Source organism: Nicotiana attenuata, unplaced genomic scaffold (genome assembly GCF_001879085.1).
Source record: "Nicotiana attenuata strain UT unplaced genomic scaffold, NIATTr2, whole genome shotgun sequence".
Classification (NCBI taxonomy): Eukaryota; Viridiplantae; Streptophyta; class Magnoliopsida; order Solanales; family Solanaceae; genus Nicotiana; species Nicotiana attenuata.
In genome coordinates, this window is record NW_017670314.1 from 268,942 (window position 1) to 289,290 (window position 20,349).

The following is a 20,349-nucleotide window of genomic DNA, read 5'->3' on the forward strand; positions in this document are numbered from 1 at the left end:
ATTTCAAGCCTAAATTAGCTACGGACCTCCAAAATATAATCTGAACACGCCCCTAAGCCCGAAATCACCCAACAGAGCTAACGGAACCATCAGATTTCCATTCCGAGGACGTCTTCACACTATTCCGGCTATGGTCAAATTCCAAGACTTAAGCTCTCATTTAGGGACTAAGTGTCCCATAACTCTCCGAAATTCAAAACCGAATATCCCGGCAATTCAAAATAGTAGAAATAAACACGGGAAAATCAGTAAATAGGGGATGAAGGCGTAAATTCTAAAAACGACCGACCGGGTCGTTACAAGCTTCCCCTCTTTGACTAGAGACGATGAAAGAGCTTTCGGGCAAAGAAATTGAACCAAAGCCAATTTTGTCTCGACTTAAGGCATGCATTGCAGGAATGGCACGAAGATTATGAGCCATAACATTTAGAAAATTTCTTGGAGGAAACTTGGGGAATCGGGAGTGAGGATTTTGAGTAAGGGATGCTCGCAGAAATTGCGCAGTTTCGTATTATAATGATATTGCGATACTGTCACAACCCAAAACCCACAATAGGTCGCGATGGCACCGCCGCCGTTAGGCAAGCCCACAAGTGAAACTGCTATTTATTTACCCACTTTTAATAGCTAGAACAAAAGTTTACCTTTTTAGGTGAACAAAAAAAGTAAGACCTTATGCAACTGTAATTGCTCATTTCATAACAAAATACCAGCGTAATAAATACATACATTGTAGTAATAGAAATGATAGGTACATCAGTACATGAATGCTAAAGGCCCCACAACCCGGCGCTACGAATACATGAGCAATCTAGAGAATGTGCAAAACTACTACAACTACTGTCTGAAAGTGACAGACATAAATAATAAACAAGGAAAAGGGAGACTCCGATGCTGCAGATCGTAGCAAAGCAAGCATCTCACCACTAAGTCTCCATAGATAATAGGCTAGGCGTCCGTGTGACCACTGGTAGTACCTGTTTTAGTACCTGCAAATCAGTGCAGAAGTGTAGCGTGAGTACGGGAAATAATGTGTATCCAGTAAGTATCTAATCTTACCTCGGAGAAGTAGTAATGAGGTGTCGACTTAACAGTTGCTAGAGGTCAAATAATAATATAAATACATAAAGTAGACATGGTGAGTGTGCAACAAGTAGCAGCGAAGCAAATAAAGTAACTACAATAAGTCCACACATGAGTCTATGTCAAATCACTAAACACGTCAAAACCGGCCTCGAAGGCGCTAACTCGGTAATTACCCACCAAATTCAGTTCCAATTATTAAGAACGAAGCTGCCAAGGCGAACATCCCGATCCCATAGAAATAGTAGTACTCAGTACTATCGAGGTGAACGCTCCGATCCCATAAGAATATTATTACCGACCTGTCGAGGCGAATGGAACGATCACATAAGAGTAGTGTTACCATCATGCCGAGCCGAACGACGCGATCCCATAAGAGTAATTTATGTCACTGCATGTGATGACCCAAAAGGTCATCACTTGTTTTGAAAGTAAATTTCTGTGTTTCAAGGCCTTAAAAACCTCTTTTTGTCCCACCCGATTTGCGTGCGCAGTTTGGGCGCGTTTCCGCAAAGTTTTTATGTGGAAACTAAGTAAAAAATGGAAATTGGCTTTTAAAAATTAAATACAGTTGACTTTGGTCAATATTCTAGGTAAACCGACCCGGACCCGTGATCCGACAGTCTCGTAGCGTCCGTAGTAAAATATGGTACTTGGGCATGTGCCCGGAATCGAATTCCGAGGTCCCAAGCCCGAGAAATGAATTTTTAAAGAAAATTATTTTCTGGAAAATGTAAAGGTTTCTAGAAGTGAATTGATGCATTTTCTTGATGGTATCGGGCCCGTATCTTGGTTTCGGAGCCCGGTACAAGTGTGAAATAATGATTAAGTTGAATCTGTAAAATTTGGTAAAGATCGGAACTGGTTTGGTATAAAACGGACCTACAGTTGAGAAAATAGTAATTTTGATGATCTTGAGTGATTTCATGAATTTGAGGTTTAATTCATAGTTGTTGATATTATTTTAATGATTTGATCGCACGAGCAAGTCCGTATGATGTTTTTGGACTTTCGTGCATGTTTGGTTTGGAGCCCCGAGGGCTCGGGTGAGTTTTGGATAGGCCACGGAGTGAATTTAGACTTAGAACATAAGAGTTGCAGGTTCAGAGAAAGTTGCAGGTCTCTGAAGCCAAGCTTCATGGTCCGCGGTGGGGTCTTCGCGACAGCGGTGGGGTCTTCGCGACCGCGATGGGATTAAGCGGTCAGCGGTGAGCAACGCCAGTCTTCGCGACCACAGTGGGATTTATGCAGTCAGCGGTGAGCAAGGCCAGTCTTCGTGGCCGCGCTCGACATTTTGCGGTCCACGGTGGAGCTTCGCGGCCGCGATCCTTTTTCTGCGGTCTGCGGTGATGATCTGAGAGGGGTATTTATAAACGAGCCTTTTCAGCCATATTTCATTTTTCAAAAACCTAAAACATAAGAGGCGATTTTTCAAACACTCTTTCTTCCCTAAAACACAAGTAAGTGATTTTAAACTCATTTCTTTCACTCCTTAACTTCTTTTTACAAGATTTCATCCTAGAATCTAGGGTTTTCATGGTGGAATTGGGAATTTCGGGTAGAACCTAGGAATATTGAAATTTGGGGATTTAGACGTCAAATTGTTGTCGGATTCCAAAACCAATTGTATATCCGGGCTCGAGGGTGAATGGGTAATCAGGTTTTGGTCCGAATTTCGGGTTTGGACCAAGTGGGCCCGGGATTGATTTTTAACTTTTTGGGGAAATCATTTGAAAACACATTTTTCATCGCATTGGAATTGATTCATTTAGAATTTATTAATAGTATTAATTAAATTGTGACTAGATACAAGTGAATTGGTGGTGGAAACAAGAGGTAAAGCGGTAGTTGAGGCTTGAATTGTGTTCGCGGCATTGAGGTAAGTGTTTGGTCTAACCTTAGATTGAGGGAATAGGTATTGTACTTTAATTTCTATGTGCTAGTGTAGTGTACAACGTATAGGTGTGGTGACGAGTATCTATACGTCATTGTCAAGCATGCCCGTGAGTCTTAAATTGTGATCGTTATGTTCTTGATAAATACTAAAAATGCTTAAGCTGTTGATTCTCCGTGTTGGGCAAGAATTATGATTCTCCTCGTGGTATATGATTATTGTTGAGTATTGGTTCCAGTTGAGGTTTCATTTGTGAAGTTAAATGATGCATAAGCTTGGTTACAGCTGATTCCCTTATCGGGACGTAGTTAGCTCTTACTGTTGGTTCCTTTGCCGAGATGTGCTTATTCTCATAGTTGATTCCCTTGTCGGGACATTGTTGTTTCCTTATTGTTCCCTCGCCGGGATTCATTTGTGATTGGTGTTGAATTGTATATTGGGATCGGGTTGCACGCCGACACATGGATTAATAAGGGAAGATAGGAGGGGTCGGGTTGCACGCCGCAATAATAATATATGATTGGATCGGGTTGCACGCTGCAACAATGTTATATGATTGGATCGGGTTTCACGCAGCAACAGGGTTATATGATTGGATCGGGTTGCACGCCCCAACAGTGTTATATGATTGGATCGGGTTGCACGCTGCAACAGTGTTATATGATTTGGATCAGGTTTCGCACCGCAACAATAAATGATAAAAAAAAGTGGATTTTGATTTGTTACTGTTTCCTTATTCTTACTGATGCAAACCTTAAAATTTTTTTTTATACTTTTCTCTAGAGTTACTGTTGGTATTTGATATTTCCCCGCAGCATGTTTCCCCTTCCCATTTTTAGCTGCTAGTTTCCGTTATTATTTCTTGCCTTATATGCTTTAACTGCACAGGTCTGTTTGGTAGTCTTCTACTCTCCTTGTTACTACTTCGCCGAGGTTAGGCTCGACACTTACCAGCACATGGGGTCGGTTGTGCTGATACTACACTCTGCACTGTGTGCAGATCCCGGTGCTGGAGCATTTGGACCATAGAGAGAGGTTGCTGCCTTCAGCCCATCAGGAGACCCGAGGTAGTCCTGCAGGCGTCCGGAGGCCTTGGCGTCCCCTCCCTATCTAGTTTATTTCTGTTCTTTTATATTCCAAAGACAGACATGTAATTTCTTGTTCAAACTTTATTTGTAGTTTTCTTAGATAGTCCGTAAGATTGTGACACCAGTCCTGGGTGGTTTATATTATAGATTCGTAATGGTATTGGCTTAATTGTTGAATTTCATTCTTCCGTTTATTTAATTTCCACTGTTATAAAATGTTATTTTACAACTGTTAAGGGATTTAAAAGGAAAAAGGGCTAAATAATTGGAACAATCGGCTTGCCTAGCTTTCACCAGTAGGCGCCATCACTACTCCTGAGGGTGATGAATCCGGGTCGTGACAAGTTGGTATCAGAGCTCTAGGTTGCTTAGGTCTCACAATTCACAGACATGCTTGGTAGAGTCCAAGGGATCGGTACGGAGATGTATGTGCTTATCCCCAGAGGCTATAGAGTTAGGAACACTTTCACTTCTATTCATCTCTGTCGTACGATTTGGTTTCTCAATGCTAATTGAACTTCTACTCTGTTCTTTTGCAAATAGCGAGAACACGCTCTTCCTCATCCACTGATCAGCAGCCCGAGCCCCGAGCAGCAGCTCCCACGAGGGGCAGAGGGCGAGGCCGAGGCCGTGCTAGAGGCCGAGGCAGGGGCAGAGCTCAGCCTAGAGCAGCAGCACCAGCGGCAAAGCCTCAGGTTGAGTTTGATGAGGAGGTTCCGGCCCAGACAGTTCCGGTTGGCCTAGCTCAGGTCCCAGAGGGGTTCCTTGCTACCCAGTACTCTAGGATGCTTCGGTCCGTTTAATGGGCCGTTGGAGAGTGTCACGCGGGCAGGCTTACTTCCTGTAGCACCAGCCGTCTCTTAGACTCCCGCTACCCGCACTCCGGAGCAGATGGATCGCCAGTTCCAGACTCCAGCAGCTCAGCCAGTTGGAGCAATTCAGCCAGGTGTGGTAGCTCAGATCAGTGATGAAGCAGCTATGTCTGTCGATGCTTTGTGGAGGTTGGACAGGTTCACCAAGTTGTTCACTACTACTTATGGTGGTACATCTTTAGAGGATCCCCAGGATTACTTAGACAGCTGTCATGAGGTTCTTCGGAACATGGGGATAGTGGAGATCAATGGGCTCGACTTTGCTGCTTTTCGTCTGTCAAGTTCCGCCAAGACTTGGTGGAGGGATTATTGTTTGGCTAGGCTAGCTGTGTCGCCTGCCTTGACTTGGGATTAGTTCTCTCAACTATTTCTGGAGAAGTTTCTTTCTATCACTAAGAGAGAGGACTATCGGAGGCAGTTTGAGCGTCTCCAGTAGGGTTCCATGACCGTCACTCGGTACGAGACCAGATTCATTGCTTTTGCCGTCATGCTCTTATCATACTTCCCACCGAGAGAGAGAGGGTGAGGAGGTTCATTGAGGGACTCGCTTAGCCGATTTGATTGCAGATGGCAAAGGAGATTGGGATCGAGATTTCTTTTCAGGATGCGGCCAATGTGGCCAGGAGAGTTGAGATGGTTCTATCACAGGGTAGTGGTCAGGGGTCTGACAAGAGGCCCCGTCATTAAGGCAGGTTCAGTGGTGCCTCATCTGGAGGCATGGATTCTTTTGGTAGGGGCCATCCTCCGAGGCCGTTTCATTCAGCACTTCAGACTTCTCATGGTGCTTCAGGTGGTCGTGGTTCTCATATGCAGTATTTTGATCAACAATCCTACCATGCACCATCAGCTCCTATCAGAGCATCTCCTATTCAGAGTTATTCTCATGGTCAGCCGGCCCGCCAGGGTAAGTCTCAATTCCCTCAGGTAGCACTCAGGTGGATGCTTTGAGTACGGTGAGATGGTCATATCTGGAGAGCTTGTCCGAGATTAGTGGGTGTTCAGTCGCAGCAGCAGGGTTCCTGTGCCAGGTGTTCCACCGCTCGCTCAGCCAGCTAGGGGTGGGGGTAGAGGTGCTAGAGGTGGAGATAGAGGTATTAGAGGTGGAGGTCAGGCCATTAGAGGTGGAGGCCAGCCAGTAGGAGGCCGTCCTAGGGACGTAGCTTAGAGTGGTGGGGCCCAACCCCGATGTTATGGTCTTCTAGCAAAGCCCAAGGCTGAGGCCTCTGATGCAGTCATCACAGGTACCGTTCTGGTCTGTACTAGAGATGCTTCAGTTCTATTTGATCCAGGGTCTACATACTCCTATGTGTAATCTTATTTTTTGCCGTATCTGGTCATGCCTAGTAATTCTTTGAGTGCTCATGTTTATGTGTCTATACTGGTGGGTGATTCTATTATGGTAGATCGTGTCCATTGTTCATGTATATTGTGATTGGGGGTTTAAGACCCGAGTAGATCTGTTACTTTTGGAAATGGTTGATTTTGATGTCATATTTGGGATGTATTGGTTATCACCTTACCATGCTATATTGGACTGTCATGCCAAGACTGTCACCTTAGCTTTTCCGGCTTTACCTTGTTTAGAGTGGAGTGGGACTCCTGGTCATTCTACCCGTAAGGTTATCTTCTATATTAAGGCTCGGCGTATGGTCGACAAGGGGTGTTTGGCCTATTTTGCATATGTTCGTGATTCTAGTGCCGAGGTTCCTTCTATGGATTCTGTGCCCATTGTTCATGAGTTTCCTGAGGTATTTCCTTCAGACCTGCTGGGCATGCCACCCAACAGGGATATTGACTTCTATATTAATTTGGCTCCGGGCAGTCATCCCATTTCTATCCTTCCGTATTGTATGGCCCCGCCAGAGTTGACAGAATTGAAGGAGCAGTTGCAAGACTTGTTTGATAAAGGCTTTATTAGACCTAGTGTCTCGCCTTGGGGTGCACCGGCATTGTTTGTTAAGAAGAAGGAGGGTCGATAAGGATGTGTATAGATTACCGACATTTGAACAAGTTCACAATCACGAATAAGTATCCATTGCCAACATTTGATGATTTGTTTGGCCAACTTCAGGGTGCCTAAGTGTTTTCTAAGATCGACTTGAGATCTGGCTACCATCAGTTGAGGATTAGGGCATCCAATGTCCCTAAGACAGCTTTTCACACTCAGTACGGGCAGTATGAGTTCTTGGTGATGTCATTTGGATTAACAAATGCTCCAGCAGCTTTCATGGATTTGATGAACCGAGTGTTCAGGCGTTATTTGGATTCCTTCGTGATTGTCTTCATTGATGATATTTTGATCTATTCTCGCAGCCGGGAGGAGCACGAGCAGCATCTTCGAGTCGTTCTTCATACTCTAAGGGATAGTCAGTTGTATGCTAAGTTTTTGAAGTGCGAGTTTTGGTTGAGTTCAGTTGCATTCTTGGGCCACGTTGTTTCAGCAGAGGGTATCAGAGTGGATCTGTAGAAGATAGAGGCAGTCAAAAACTGGCCTAGACCCGCATCAGCTATAGAGATCCGGAGTTTCATGGGTTTGGCAGGCTATTACCGTTGGTTGGTGGAGGGGTTTTCATCTGTTGCAGCCCCGATGAGCAGGTTGACCCAGAAGGGTGCCCAGTTCAGGTGGTCGAACGAGTGTGAGGCGAGCTTTCAGAAGCTCAAGACGGCTTTAACTACGGTGCCATTGTTGGTTTTGCCCACAGGTTCAAGGCCATATACAGTTTATTGTGACGCATCTCGTATTGGACTTGGTACGGTGTTGGTGTTGATGCAGGATGGCAAGGTCGTTGCTTATGCTTCATGGCAGTTGAAGATTCATGAGAAGAATTATCTAGTTCACGATTTAGATTTAGCAGCCATTGTTCACGCGCTGAAGATTTGGAGGCACTATTTGTATGGCGTGTCATGTGATGTGTTCATGGATCAGAAGAAACTAAATTGGAGGTAGAGGAGGTGGTTGGAGCTATTGAAAGACTATGATATCACCATCTTATATCATCCGGGGAAGGCCAATGTGGTGGCCGATGCTTTGAGTAGAAAGTCAGCCAGTATGGGCAGTCTTGCGTATATTCCGATTGGTGAGAGGCCGCTTGCTTTGGATGTTCAGGCTTTTGCCAATCAATTTGTGAGGTTGGATGTTTCAGAGCTTAGCCGCGTGTTAGCTTGCACAGTCGCCCGTTCCTCATTATTTGAGCGTATCAGAGATTAGCAGTATGATGATCCTCATTTGTGTGTCCTTAGAGACACGGTGCGGCACGGAGGTGCCAAGCAGGTTACAGTTGGAGATGCTGGAGTTTTGAGGCTGCAGGGTCGAGTTTGTGTGCCTAATGTGGATGGACATCGAGAGTTGATTTTAGAGAAGGCCCATAGTTCCCGGTACTCTATTCATCCCGGTGCCGCTAAAATGTATCAGGATTTGCGGCAGCATTATTGGTGGAGGAGGATGAAGAAGGATATTGTTGCATATGTGGCTCGATGTTTGAATTGTCAGCATGTAAAGTACGAGCATCAGAGACCTGGTGGTTTTTTCCAGAATATTGAGATTCCTTAGTGGAAGTGGGAGCGTATCACTATGGACTATGTTGTAGGACTCCCAGGGACTCAGAGGAAGTTCGACGCAGTATTGGTTATTGTTGATAGGCTGACCAAGTCGGCGCATTTCATTCATGTGGCAATTTATTATTCTTCTGAGAGGTTAGCTGAGATCTATATCCGGGAGATTGTTCGTCTTCATGGTGTGCCCGTGTCTATCCTTTATGATTGAGGTACGCAGTTTACCTCACATTTCTGGAAGGCAGTTCAGCGAGAGTTGGGCACACGGGTCGAGTTGAGCACAGCATTTCATCCTCAAACGGACGGACAGTCCGAGCGTACTATTCAGATTTTGGAGGATATGCTCCGAGCTTGTGTCATTGACTTTGGAGGCTCATGGGATCAGTTCTTGCCTTTAGTGGAGTTTGCCTACAACACCAACTACCAGTCGAGCATCCAGATGGCTTCTTTTGAGGCTTTATATGGTAGGCGGTGTCGGTCGCCGGTTGGATGGTTTGAGTCGGGAGAGGCTCGGTTATTGGGTACGGATCTAGTACAGGATGCCTTGGACAGGGTCAAGATTATTCAGGATAGGCTTCATACAGCTCAGTCCAGGCAAAAGAGTTATGCTGACCGTAAGGTTCGTGATGTTGCATTCATGGTCGGCGAGCGGGTGTTGCTTCGGGTGTCGCCTATGAAGGCGTGATGAGATTTGGGAAGAGGGGCAAGCTTAGCCCTAGATTCATTGACCCGTTTGAGATTCTTGATCGAGTGGGAGAGGTGGCTTACATACTTGCATTTCCGCCGAGTTTATCAGCCGTGCATCCAGTGTTTCATGTGTCCACGCTTCAGAAGTATCACGGCGATCCATCCCACGTGTTAGACTTCAGCACTGTCTAGTTGGACAAGGACTTATCCTATCAGGAGGAACCGGTAGCTATTCTAGACCAGCAGGTTCGTCAGTTGACATCGAAGAGTTTCCCTTCTGTTCGTGTTCAGCGGAGAGGTCAGCCTGCAACCTGGGAGTCCGAGTCTGATATGCGGAGCCGATATCCCCATCTTTTCTCCGACTTAGGTACTTCTTTCTTATGTCTGTTCGAGGACGAACGGTTGTTTTAGAGGTGGATTATGTGATGACCCAAAAAGTCATCACTCGTTTTGAAAGTAAATTGTGTGTTCTGAGGCCTTAAAAATCACTTTTTGTCCTACCTCGATTTGCGTGCACAGTCCGGCACGTTTTCGGAAAGTTTTTATGTGGAAACTAAGTAAAAAATGGAAATTGGCTTTTAAGAACTAAATAAAGTTGACTTTGGTCAACATTCTTGGTAAACGGACCCGGACCCGTGATCTGACGGTCTCGTAGGGTCCGTAGTAAAATATTGCACTTAGGCGTGTGCCCGGAATCGAATTTCGATGTCCCAAGCTCGAGAAATGAATTTTTAAAGAAAATTGTTTTCTGGAAAATGTAAAGGTTTTTAGAAGTGAATTGATGCATTTTCTTGATGGTATCGGGCCCGTATCTTGGTTCCGGAGCCCGGTACAAGTTTGAATAATGAATAAGTTGAATCTATAAAATTTGGTAAAGATCGGAATTGGGTTGATATAAAACGGACCTATAGTTGAGAAAATAGTAATTTTGATGATCTTGAGTGATTTCATGAATTTGAGGTTTAATCATAGTTGTTGATGTTATTTTGATGATTTGATCGCACGAGCAAGTCCGTATGATGTTTTTGGACTTGCGTGCATGTTTGGTTTGGAGCCCCGAGGGCTCGAGTGAATTTTGGATAGGCCACAGAGTGAATTTAGACTTAGAACATAAGAGATGCAGGTTCAGAGAAAGTTGCAGGTCTCTGAAGCCAAGCTTCGTGGTCCGCGGTGGGGTCTTTGCGATCGCGGTGGGCTCTTCGCGACCGCGATGGTATTTATGCGGTCAGCGGTGAGCAAGGCTAGTCTTCGTGACCGCGGTGGGATTTATGCACTCAGTGGTGAGCAAGGCCAGTCTTCGCGGCCGCGCTCAACATTTCGCGGTCCGTGGTGCAGCTCCGCGGCCGCGATCCTTTTTCTGCGGTCAGCGGTAAGGATCTAAGAGGGGTATATATAAACGAGCCCTTTCAGCCATTTTTATTTTTCAAAAACCTAAAATATAAGAGGCGATTTTTCAAACACTCTTTCTTCTCAAAACACAAGTAAGTGATTTTAAACTCATTTCTTTCACTCCTTAACTTCTTTTTACAAGATCTCATCCTAGAATCTAGGGTTTTCATGGTGGAAATGGAAATTTTGGGTAGAACCTAGGAATATTGAAATTTGGTGATTTAGACCTCAAATTGAGGTCAGATTCCATAACCAATTGTATATCCGGGCTCGGGGGTGAATGGGTAATCGGGTTTTGGTCCGAATTTCGGGTTTGGACCAAGCAGGCTCGGGGTCAATTTCTGATTTTTGGGGAAATCATTTGAAAACCCGTTTTTCATGAATTAGAATTGATTCAATTAGCATTTATTAGTAGTATTAATTATATTGTGACTAGATACAAGCAAATTGGTGGTGGAAACAAGAGGTAAAGCGATCGTTGAGGCTTGAATTGTGTTCGCGGCATTGAGGTAAGTGTTTGGTCTAACTTTAGCTTGAGGAAATAGGTATTGTGCTTTAATTGCTATGTCCTAGTGTAGTGTACGACGTATAGGTGTGGTGACGAGTATCTATACGCCGTTGTCAAGCATGCCCGTGAGTCTTAAATTGTGATCGTTGTGTTCTTGATAAATACTAAAAATGCTTATGTTGTTGATTCTCCGTGTTGGGCAAGAATTATGATTCTCCTCGCTGTATATGATTATTGTTGAGTATTGGTTCCAGTTGAGGTTTCATTTGTGAAGTTAAATGATGGCATAAGCTTGGTTATAGCTGATTTCCTTGCCGGGACGTAGTTAGCTCTTACTGTTGGTTCCCTTGCCGGGATGTGCTTATTCTCATAGTTGATTCCCTTGTCGGGATATTGTTGTTTCCTTATTATTCTCTTGCCGGGATTCATTTGTGATTGGTGTTGAATTGTATATTGGCATCGGGTTGCACGTCGCAACATGGAGTAATAAGGGAGGATAAGAGGGGTCGGGTTGCACGCCGCAACAATGACATATGATTGGATCGGGTTGCATGCCGCAATAGTGTTGTATGATTGGATCGGGTTGCACGCCTCAATAGTGTTATACGATTGGATCGGATTGCACGCCGCAATAGTGTTATATGACTGGATCGGGTTGCACGTCGCAACAGTGTTATATGATTTGGATCGGGTTTCGCGCCGCAACAATAAATGTTAAAAAAAAGTGGATTTTGATATGTTACTGTTTCCTTATTCTTACTGATGCAAACCTTAAAATGTTCTTTATAGTTTTCTCTGGAGTTACTGTTGGTATTTGATATTTCCCCCGCAGCATGTTTCCCCTTCCCATCTTTAGCTGCTAGTTTCCGTTATTATTTCTTGTCGTATATGCTTTAACTGCACAGATCTATTTGGTACTCTTGTCCTAGCCTCATCACTACTTCACCGATGTTAGGCTCGACACTTACCAGCACATGGGGTCGGTTGTGATGATACTACACTCTGCACTGTGTGCAGATCCCGGTGCTGGAGCATTTGGACCATACAGAAAGGTTGCTGCCTTCAGCCCATCAAGAGACCCGAGGTAGTCCTGCAGGCATCCGCAGGCCTTGGCTTCCCCTCCCTATCTAGTTTCTTTCTGTTCTTTTATATTCCAAAGACAGACATGTAATTTCTTGTTCAGACTTTATTTGTAGTTTTCTTAGATAGTCCGTGAGATTGTGACACCAGTCCTGGGTGGTTTATATTATAGATTCCTATTGGTATTGGCTTAATTGTTGAATTTCATTCTTCCTCTTATTTAATTTCCGCTGTTATAAAATGTTAATTTACAACTGTTAAGGGATTTAAAAGGAAAGAGGGCTAAATAATTGGAACAATCGGCTTGCCTAGCTATCACCAGTAGGCGCCATCACGACTCCTGAGGGTGGGGAATCCGGGTCTTGACACTGCCGAAGCGAAAAGGCCTGATCCCATAAGAGTAGAGAATTTACCTGGCTCATAGAAGCACTTGCGAGACGAGAAAACACAGATTCATAGTTTTTCAAGTATTTCCCAACTTTTCTAAAGTAAGAGACTAAGGCGATATCTCACATTTTGATCCTCAATCTCAGTCCTAATCAAGATAAATAATACACATGATAGTAATAAACAGTGCAAATAATGGCATGATGTGAATCTATGTCTACCAGGACATATCATGAAATATAGCTACGTACAGGTTCTCGTCACCTCGTGCGCACATAGCTCACCACAACAAGTAGCAAACAACAATAATACTCCTAAAGGGATAAGTTCCCTCTTACAAGGTTAGGCAAGAGACTTACCTCGATTCCAAGTTCTCAATCTAGCCCTTCAACCTCACTAGAACTCTTCAAACGACGTTGAGGACTCCGAAACTAACCAAAAGTCATATACTAATAAATATATGCTCAAAAGTTAATAATTTAGATATTAAAGTAATTACGCAATCCAATTTGAAAAATTCCTAAATTCGCCCTCGGGCCCACGTGCCCTATTTCCGGATATTTTCGAATATATAGATGTTACCCATCACCTCACGAACTCAAACATATAATTTATTCCCAATTGCATAATAGATTTTGTGGTCAATTCTTATTTTTAACAAACCCTAGGTTCTAACAAAAGTCTCAAAATTTTCCATTAATCTTATGTTAAATCTACCCATAATCCGTGTATTTAGCTAAAGAATTGGCAGGAATCACTTACCTCTTGATGTTGATGAAATTACCCCACAAAATGCTCTCAAAATCGCCCAAGACCAAGTGAAAAATGAGGGAAAAGAAGCTAAGTCTCGTAATAAAAGCCCTTGCACTAGTCGCAGATTTTGCATTTGCGACATTTGGTTCGCAAATGCGATGGTCATAAGCGACCTCCCCAACTCACCTCATCACCTCAAATAGGCTAATAAACCTTGGGCTCAGGTTGCCCTTCTTCCCGAACCTCATGATGCCCTTCATCAGCGAGACTTTCAAGAGAACCTTCTCACCCACCATGAATGATAAATCGCGTGCCTTCTGATCCGTGTAGCTGTTCTGTCTGGACTGTGTAGTGCGAAGCCGCTCGTGAATCAACTTTACCTTCTCCAAGGCATCCTTCAGTAAATCAAATTACTTAGCCTCGCCGGGCTCAAACCATCTGATGGGCGAACGACATCGCTGACCATATTAAGCCTCAAATGCAACCATCTCGATGCTAGACTAATAACTGTTGTTGTAAGCAAACTCAGCCAAGGGAAAGAATCTATCCCACTGCCCTCCGAAGTCAATGACATATGCTCTGAGCATATGCTCCAGAATCTAAACTGTTCGCTCCAACTTCCCGTCGGTATGTGGATGAAAGGATATGCTGAGCTCTACTTGGGTACCCAACTCGCTCTATACATATCTCTAGAAATGTGAAGTGAACTGAGGGCCTCTATCTGATATGATAGAAACAGGCACACCATGCAACCGAACAATCTCCTGGATGTAAATCTGGGCCAACCTCTCTGAAGAGTAAGTAGTCACCACCGAAATAAAGTGTGCCGACTTGGTCACCCTATCGACAATGACACAAACGACATCAAACTTCCTCAACGTCTGCTGCAACCCAACAACGAGGTCCATAGTGATGCGCTCCCACTTCCACTCAAGAATAACCATCTGCTGGAGTAGGCCACCTGGCCGCTGGTTGTCACGACCCAAAACCCACTAAGGATCGTGATGGCACCGGACAGCACTGACAGGCAAGCCAACAACAAATAACTAGAAATTTCTCGTTTTACTATTTTGAAATCATTCCTTTTTAAACATTAAACAATCAATAAAGAATTTCACTGAATAAATAATGATGTCTTTAACAAACCTAAGTACTGAATAATCTCTTAGTCATCCCAGAACCCGGTGTCAGAAGTGCATGAGAAATTTCTAGGGAACAATGTAATACACTAACCATCCGGAATACAAATTGGACAGTAAAGGAAATACAATAAACTACTCTGAAGGAGACTCCGCTGGCTGCGGACCGTCTCGAGAAATGCAGCTCACCCCAGTCTCCGTATCAACCATGCCGTTGCGCAGAACTATGCCCCAAGACACACATGTGCCTGTGCAACAAAAATGAAAAGCAAGTGTAGCATGAGTACAAAAACAACGTGTACCCAGTAAGTATCCCGCCTAACCTCGAAGAGGTAGTGACGATAGGTCGACTTCGACACTTACTAGTGGTTCAGTGACATCAAATAGAGCAAAGAAGTGAATAAATATGAAGCTGAGTAAACATATTGAACAAACATGTATAAACTGCATGAAACAATTCCCTTCTTTACGACTATGCTCAAGCTCTCAACTAGCATGTTCCCTCCGTAACCGGAACATATACATAAAGGTATAGTGGCTTTCATAAAATGGTTGTTACAATTTCAAATCAGGGAAAGATATTCAGATACACTGGCTGCTAGCTAAATGTTAAGCACCAGTCCCTTAAGAACGATCTATATATATATTTAGGGAATGCCGAGGCGTACAACCGGATCCAACATAAAAGTAAAATGTGCACTGCCGAGGGTCGAACGACGTGAACCATAGATACATCTATTAACCCGCCGAGGCGAACGGCCCGCTCCCATGAGAGTGTGGTATGTAAATCCTGCCGAGGCAAATATAAATTTAACATTAAAATCATATCTCTTTCTTGAATCTTTTCAAAATAAGGGAAATTCAGCTTGTAGCTTTTAAACGAAATTCCCCAGCTCGCGAAACATACATGCGACACGGTTACACATAGATTTCTTAAGCTATTATAATATTCCTTCAATTCTTTTCAAAAATATAAAGTTCAAATAAAAACTTTTAAGATCTCAAATTCCTCAATTTCAAATCATTTTAAGAGATTTACTAAGCAAACTCAATCTCGCTTCTTCTCAAGGCAGACAATAAACATAAATCAACAACAATATCAACAAGGCATGGTGTAAACCTAAAACTACCCGGACATAGGCATAACTAGTAGCTACGTACCGACTCCCGTCACCTCGTACGTACGTAGCCCCCACAAATAGAGGCACATATTAATTTGGTTCAGCTATGGGGTTAATTCCCTCTTACAAGGTTAGAAAGGAGACTCACCTCGCTCCGAAGTTCCATAACCGGCATTCCACGCCCTTATGCAAAATGCTCCAAAACTAGCCAATAATTATGTAAACCCATTAATATATGTTCAATTACTCATTATAGTCCAATTTGTAACGATTCCTAACCCCGATCGAAAAGTTGACAAAATTGCCCCCAGGCCCACGTGACCGGATTCCGAGATTTGTCGAAGATAAAGTTTACCCATGACCTCACGAACTCAATATATAATTTATTGTCAATTCCATGCACAAAATCATGGTCAAAATTCAAAAATCTCAATTTCTAGGTTTTTCTTTAAAACCCAAAATTTTCCTTTAGATTCTCATGAATTTTGATGTTAAATCTAAGGTATAATAACAAAACATAATTGAAAATTGGTTAGAGGCGCTTACCCAATGATTTGATAAGAAAATCCTCTCTCAAAATCGCCCACTCTCGAACTTAGGGTTCAAAATATGATAAAATGAAGCAAAAACCCGAGTTACACAGCTGAAATCAAGCTGCAGATGTCGCATTTGCGATCTAGAGTTCGCAATTGCGAACCCTCGCGAAAGCGAAGAAAGCCTTCGCAAGTGCGAACAAAGAAGGGCTGGAAAAGGTCGCATTGTGCGACAGTTAGTTTTTCCCGACACAAAAAATGGATATGTTCGTAATTGCGACCATAGCAGAAGCAGCAGTTTTTCCCGACACAAAAATGAGCATAACTTCCTCATACGATGTCCAAATTCGATGATTCTTTTTGCTATGGCTCCATAATTACGGTACAGATCTAAGGTTCTATAAAACTAAATTTGGAGCTCATTTGCTCAATGTGGTACCCTTTATTCCCAAAGAAACGACATTGAAACATCAAATAAGAGCGCAATACAACTCGAAACACACAGGAGGCCCCCGGGACCCCGTCCAATCACACAACTCAGTCCCATAACATAATACGGACCTGTTCGAAGCCTCAAATCACGTCAAAGAACGCTAAAACGATGAATCGTACTCCAATTCAAGCTTAATGAACTTTAATGTTTCAAACTTCTACTTTCGATATTTAAACCTATCAAATCACATCCGATTGACCTCAAATTTGGCACATAAATCATATTTGACATTACGGACCTACTCCAACTTCCGGAATCAGAATCCGACCCCGCTATCAAAAACTCCACTTCCGGTCAAACTTCTTAAAAACCTTCAAATTTCCAACATTAGCCAAATGACTCGAAAATGACCCACGGACCTCTGAACTCACTTCCGATCGCACTCCCAACACCAGAATCACCAGGCGGATCTATTCCCAAACTTGGAATCCCAAACGGACATCGATAACACTGAAATGCACTTCAACCCAAACTTATGAAATTCTTCCAAAAAGGCTAACTTCCACAATAGGTGCCGAAATGTTCCCGGGTCTTCCAAAACCCGATCCGGACATGCGCCCTAGTCCGAAATTATCATACGAACCTGTTGGAACCTTCGAATCCCGATTTCGAGGTCTTTTACTCAAAAATCCAATCTTAGTCAATTCTTTCAACTTAAAGCTTCCGAAATGAGAATTCTCTCTCCAAATCAACTCTAAATTTCCCATAATTCAACTCCGACCATGTGTACAAGTCATAATACCTGAAGTGAAGCCACTCAGGGCCTCAAACATCTCAACGACGCGCTAGAGCTCAAAATGACCGGTCGGGTCATTACATTCTCTCCCACTTAAACATACGTTCGTCCTCGAACGTGTTGAGAATTGCACTGAAGTAGTTTGGAATCACTGCTTAACACCTCGTGCATCTACCCGTGCTACCACAAATCAGTTGGGCACATTTGCTTGATCAAATCTAAAGATAACCTCTTTCAACAACAACAACCCAATATAATCCTACAAGTGGGGTCAGGGGAGGGTAGTATGTACGCAGACCTTACCCCTACCCCGAGGGGCAGAGAGGCTGTTTCCAGGAGACCCTCGGCTCAAGAAAGCAACGAGAGACGATATATTAGTACTATCAATAGCTCATGATAAAATAACATAAAATACATAACATAACATAAATAACAAAATAACAGCAATATAAAAAATATAGGAAATACGAAAAAGATGGAAGGTATACTAATATCCAACAGATAAAGCCCTACATCAGTAGTTGATCAGTAGCATCCTAAGACTAACTCCTAACATGCTAGTCTCACTCTAGTGCGCTGTAGAATTATCCACAACTTTCCCCTAACCTACAACCTTAATGCTCGACCTCCACAGTTCCTAACGGCCATGTCCTCAGTAATCCTAAGTCGCGCCATGTCCTGCCTGATCACCTCTCCCCAATACTTCCTAGGTCTCCCTTTACCTCTCCTCGTGCCCACCATAGCCAGTCGCTCACACCTACTCACCGGTGCATCAGTGCTCCTCCTCTGAATGTGCCCGAACCATCTGAGTCTTGCTTCCCGCATCTTGTCCTCTATGGGGGCCACGCCCACCTTCTCTCGAATATCTTCATTCCTAATCTTATCTATCCTTGTATGCCCGTACATCCACCTCAACATCCTCATCTCTGCTACTTTCATCTTCTGGATGTGTGAGTTCTTAACCGGCCAACACTCGGTCCCATACAACATGGTAGGCCGAACCACTGCTCTATAAAACTTACCTTTTAGTAACGGTGGCACTTTATTGTCACACAGAACTCCCGTCGCTAACCTCCACTTCATCTACCCCACCCTATACGGTGTGTGACATCCTCGTCGATCTCCCCGATCCCCTGAATAACTGACCCAAGGTACTTGAAACTACCCCTCTTAGGGATGACTTGAGAGTCAAGCCTCACTTCCACTCCCGCTTCCGTCGGCTCGGCCCCAAATTTGCACTCGAGGTATGTCTTCGTCCTGCTCAACCTGAAACCTTTAGACTCAAGGGCATGTATCCAAACCTCTAGCCTCTCGTTGACGTCGCGTCGTGTCTCGTCAATTAGGACTATGTCATCAGCAAATAGCATGCACCATGGCACCTCCCCTTGAATATGATTCGTTATGGCATCCATCACCAGGGCAAATAGGAAAGGGCTGAACGCAGACCCTTGGTGCAACCCCCTAACAACTGGGAAATGCTCGGAGTCGCCTCCTACTGTCCTAACCCGAGTCTTAGCTCTATCATACATGTATTTAATTACCCTAATGTAGGCAACCGGGACCCCTTTAACCTCTAAGCAACTCCATAAGACCTCCCTAGGAACCCTGTCATAGGCTTTCTCTAGATCGATAAACACCATGTGGAGATCCTTCTTCTTATCCCTGTATAGTTCCACCATCCTCCTAATAAGATGGATAGCTTCTGTGGTAGATTGCCTCGGCATGAAACCGAACTGGTTATCTGAAATAGACATTGTCCTTCTCACTCTTATTTCTACCACTCTCTCCCAGACTTTCATGGTATGACTCAGTAATTTGATACCCCTATAGTTGTTACAGCTCTGGATATCGCCTTTGTTCTTATACAACGGAACCGTTGTACTCCACCTCCACTCTTCAGGCATCCTATTAGTCTTGAATATAACATTAAACAACCCAGTAAGCCATTCCAAGCCCGCTCTACCCACACACCTCCAAAGTTCAACTGGAATTTTGTCTGGCCCGGTAGCTCTGCCCCTCCTCATCTTACGCATTGCCTCCATGACCTCCTCGACCTCAATGTCCCTACAATAACTTAATTCATGGGGGCTGTCGGCATTCCTCAATTCACCTAGTACAATATCCTGATTCCCTTCTTCATTTAGAAGTTTATGAAAGTAGGTCTGCCAACTCCTCTTAATCTGGTCATCCCCCATCAAAACTTTGCCGTCCTCATCTTTTATGCACCTCACTTGGTCCAGATCCCGGGCCATCCTCTCTCTCACCTTAGCAAGTCGAAATAACTTCTTCTCCCCGCCTTTGTTCCCTAGTTCCTCATACAGACGAGCAAAAGCTGCCGTCTTAGCCTCCGCTACTGCCATCTTCGCCTCCTTCCTAGCTACCTTATATCTCTCACTGTTCTCTCTCTTCTCCTCCTCGCCAGTGCTCCCTACTAAGCGCAGGTAAGCCGCCTTCTTCACTTCCACTTTTCCTTGGACAACTGCATTCCACCACCAGTCTCCTTTGTGGCCACCGGTGCGGCCCGAAGACATCCCTAAAACCTCTCTCGCCGCCTTCCTTATACAGTCCGCCGTCGTCGACCACATAGTCTTTGCGTCCCCACTACTTCTCCAAGCTCCCATTGCCGATAACCTTCCTTCCAACTCCTGAGCTTTATCCTTAGTCAAAGCGCCCCACCTAATCCTCGGGCGGCCTCGTACTGACCTCTTCTTGTGCGGCCCGAAGACATCTCTAACACCTCTCTCGCCGCCTTCCATATACAGTCCGCCGTCATCGACCACATAGTCTTTGCGTCCCCACTACTTCTCCAAGCTCCCATTGCCGATAACCTTACTTCCAACTCCTGAGCTTTATCCTTAGTCAAAGCGTCCCACCTAATCCTCGGGCGGCCTCGTACTGACCTCTTCTTCCTCCTTATCATAATACCAATGTCCATCACCAAAAGCCTATGTTGCGTTGCAAGGGTCTCACCTGGGATAACCTCTTTCATTTAGGCAAATAAGCCTTAGAGCCCAGTTTCAACATCTGAAATTCT

General features: G+C 44.2%; 1 protein-coding gene across 1 annotated transcript; it reads right to left on the reverse strand.

The window, feature by feature from the left end:
• Nucleotides 1-12,461: 12,461 nt before the first annotated feature.
• Nucleotides 12,462-20,071, reverse strand: LOC109237689. Its single transcript, XM_019404023.1, has 3 exons — nt 19,153-20,071; nt 18,857-19,056; nt 12,462-12,566 (listed from the first exon to the last, which is right to left on the reverse strand). The coding sequence occupies exons 1-3, from the start codon at nt 20,069-20,071 to the stop codon at nt 12,462-12,464; spliced, it is 1,224 nt and encodes a 407-aa protein (XP_019259568.1).
• Nucleotides 20,072-20,349: the final 278 nt, after the last annotated feature.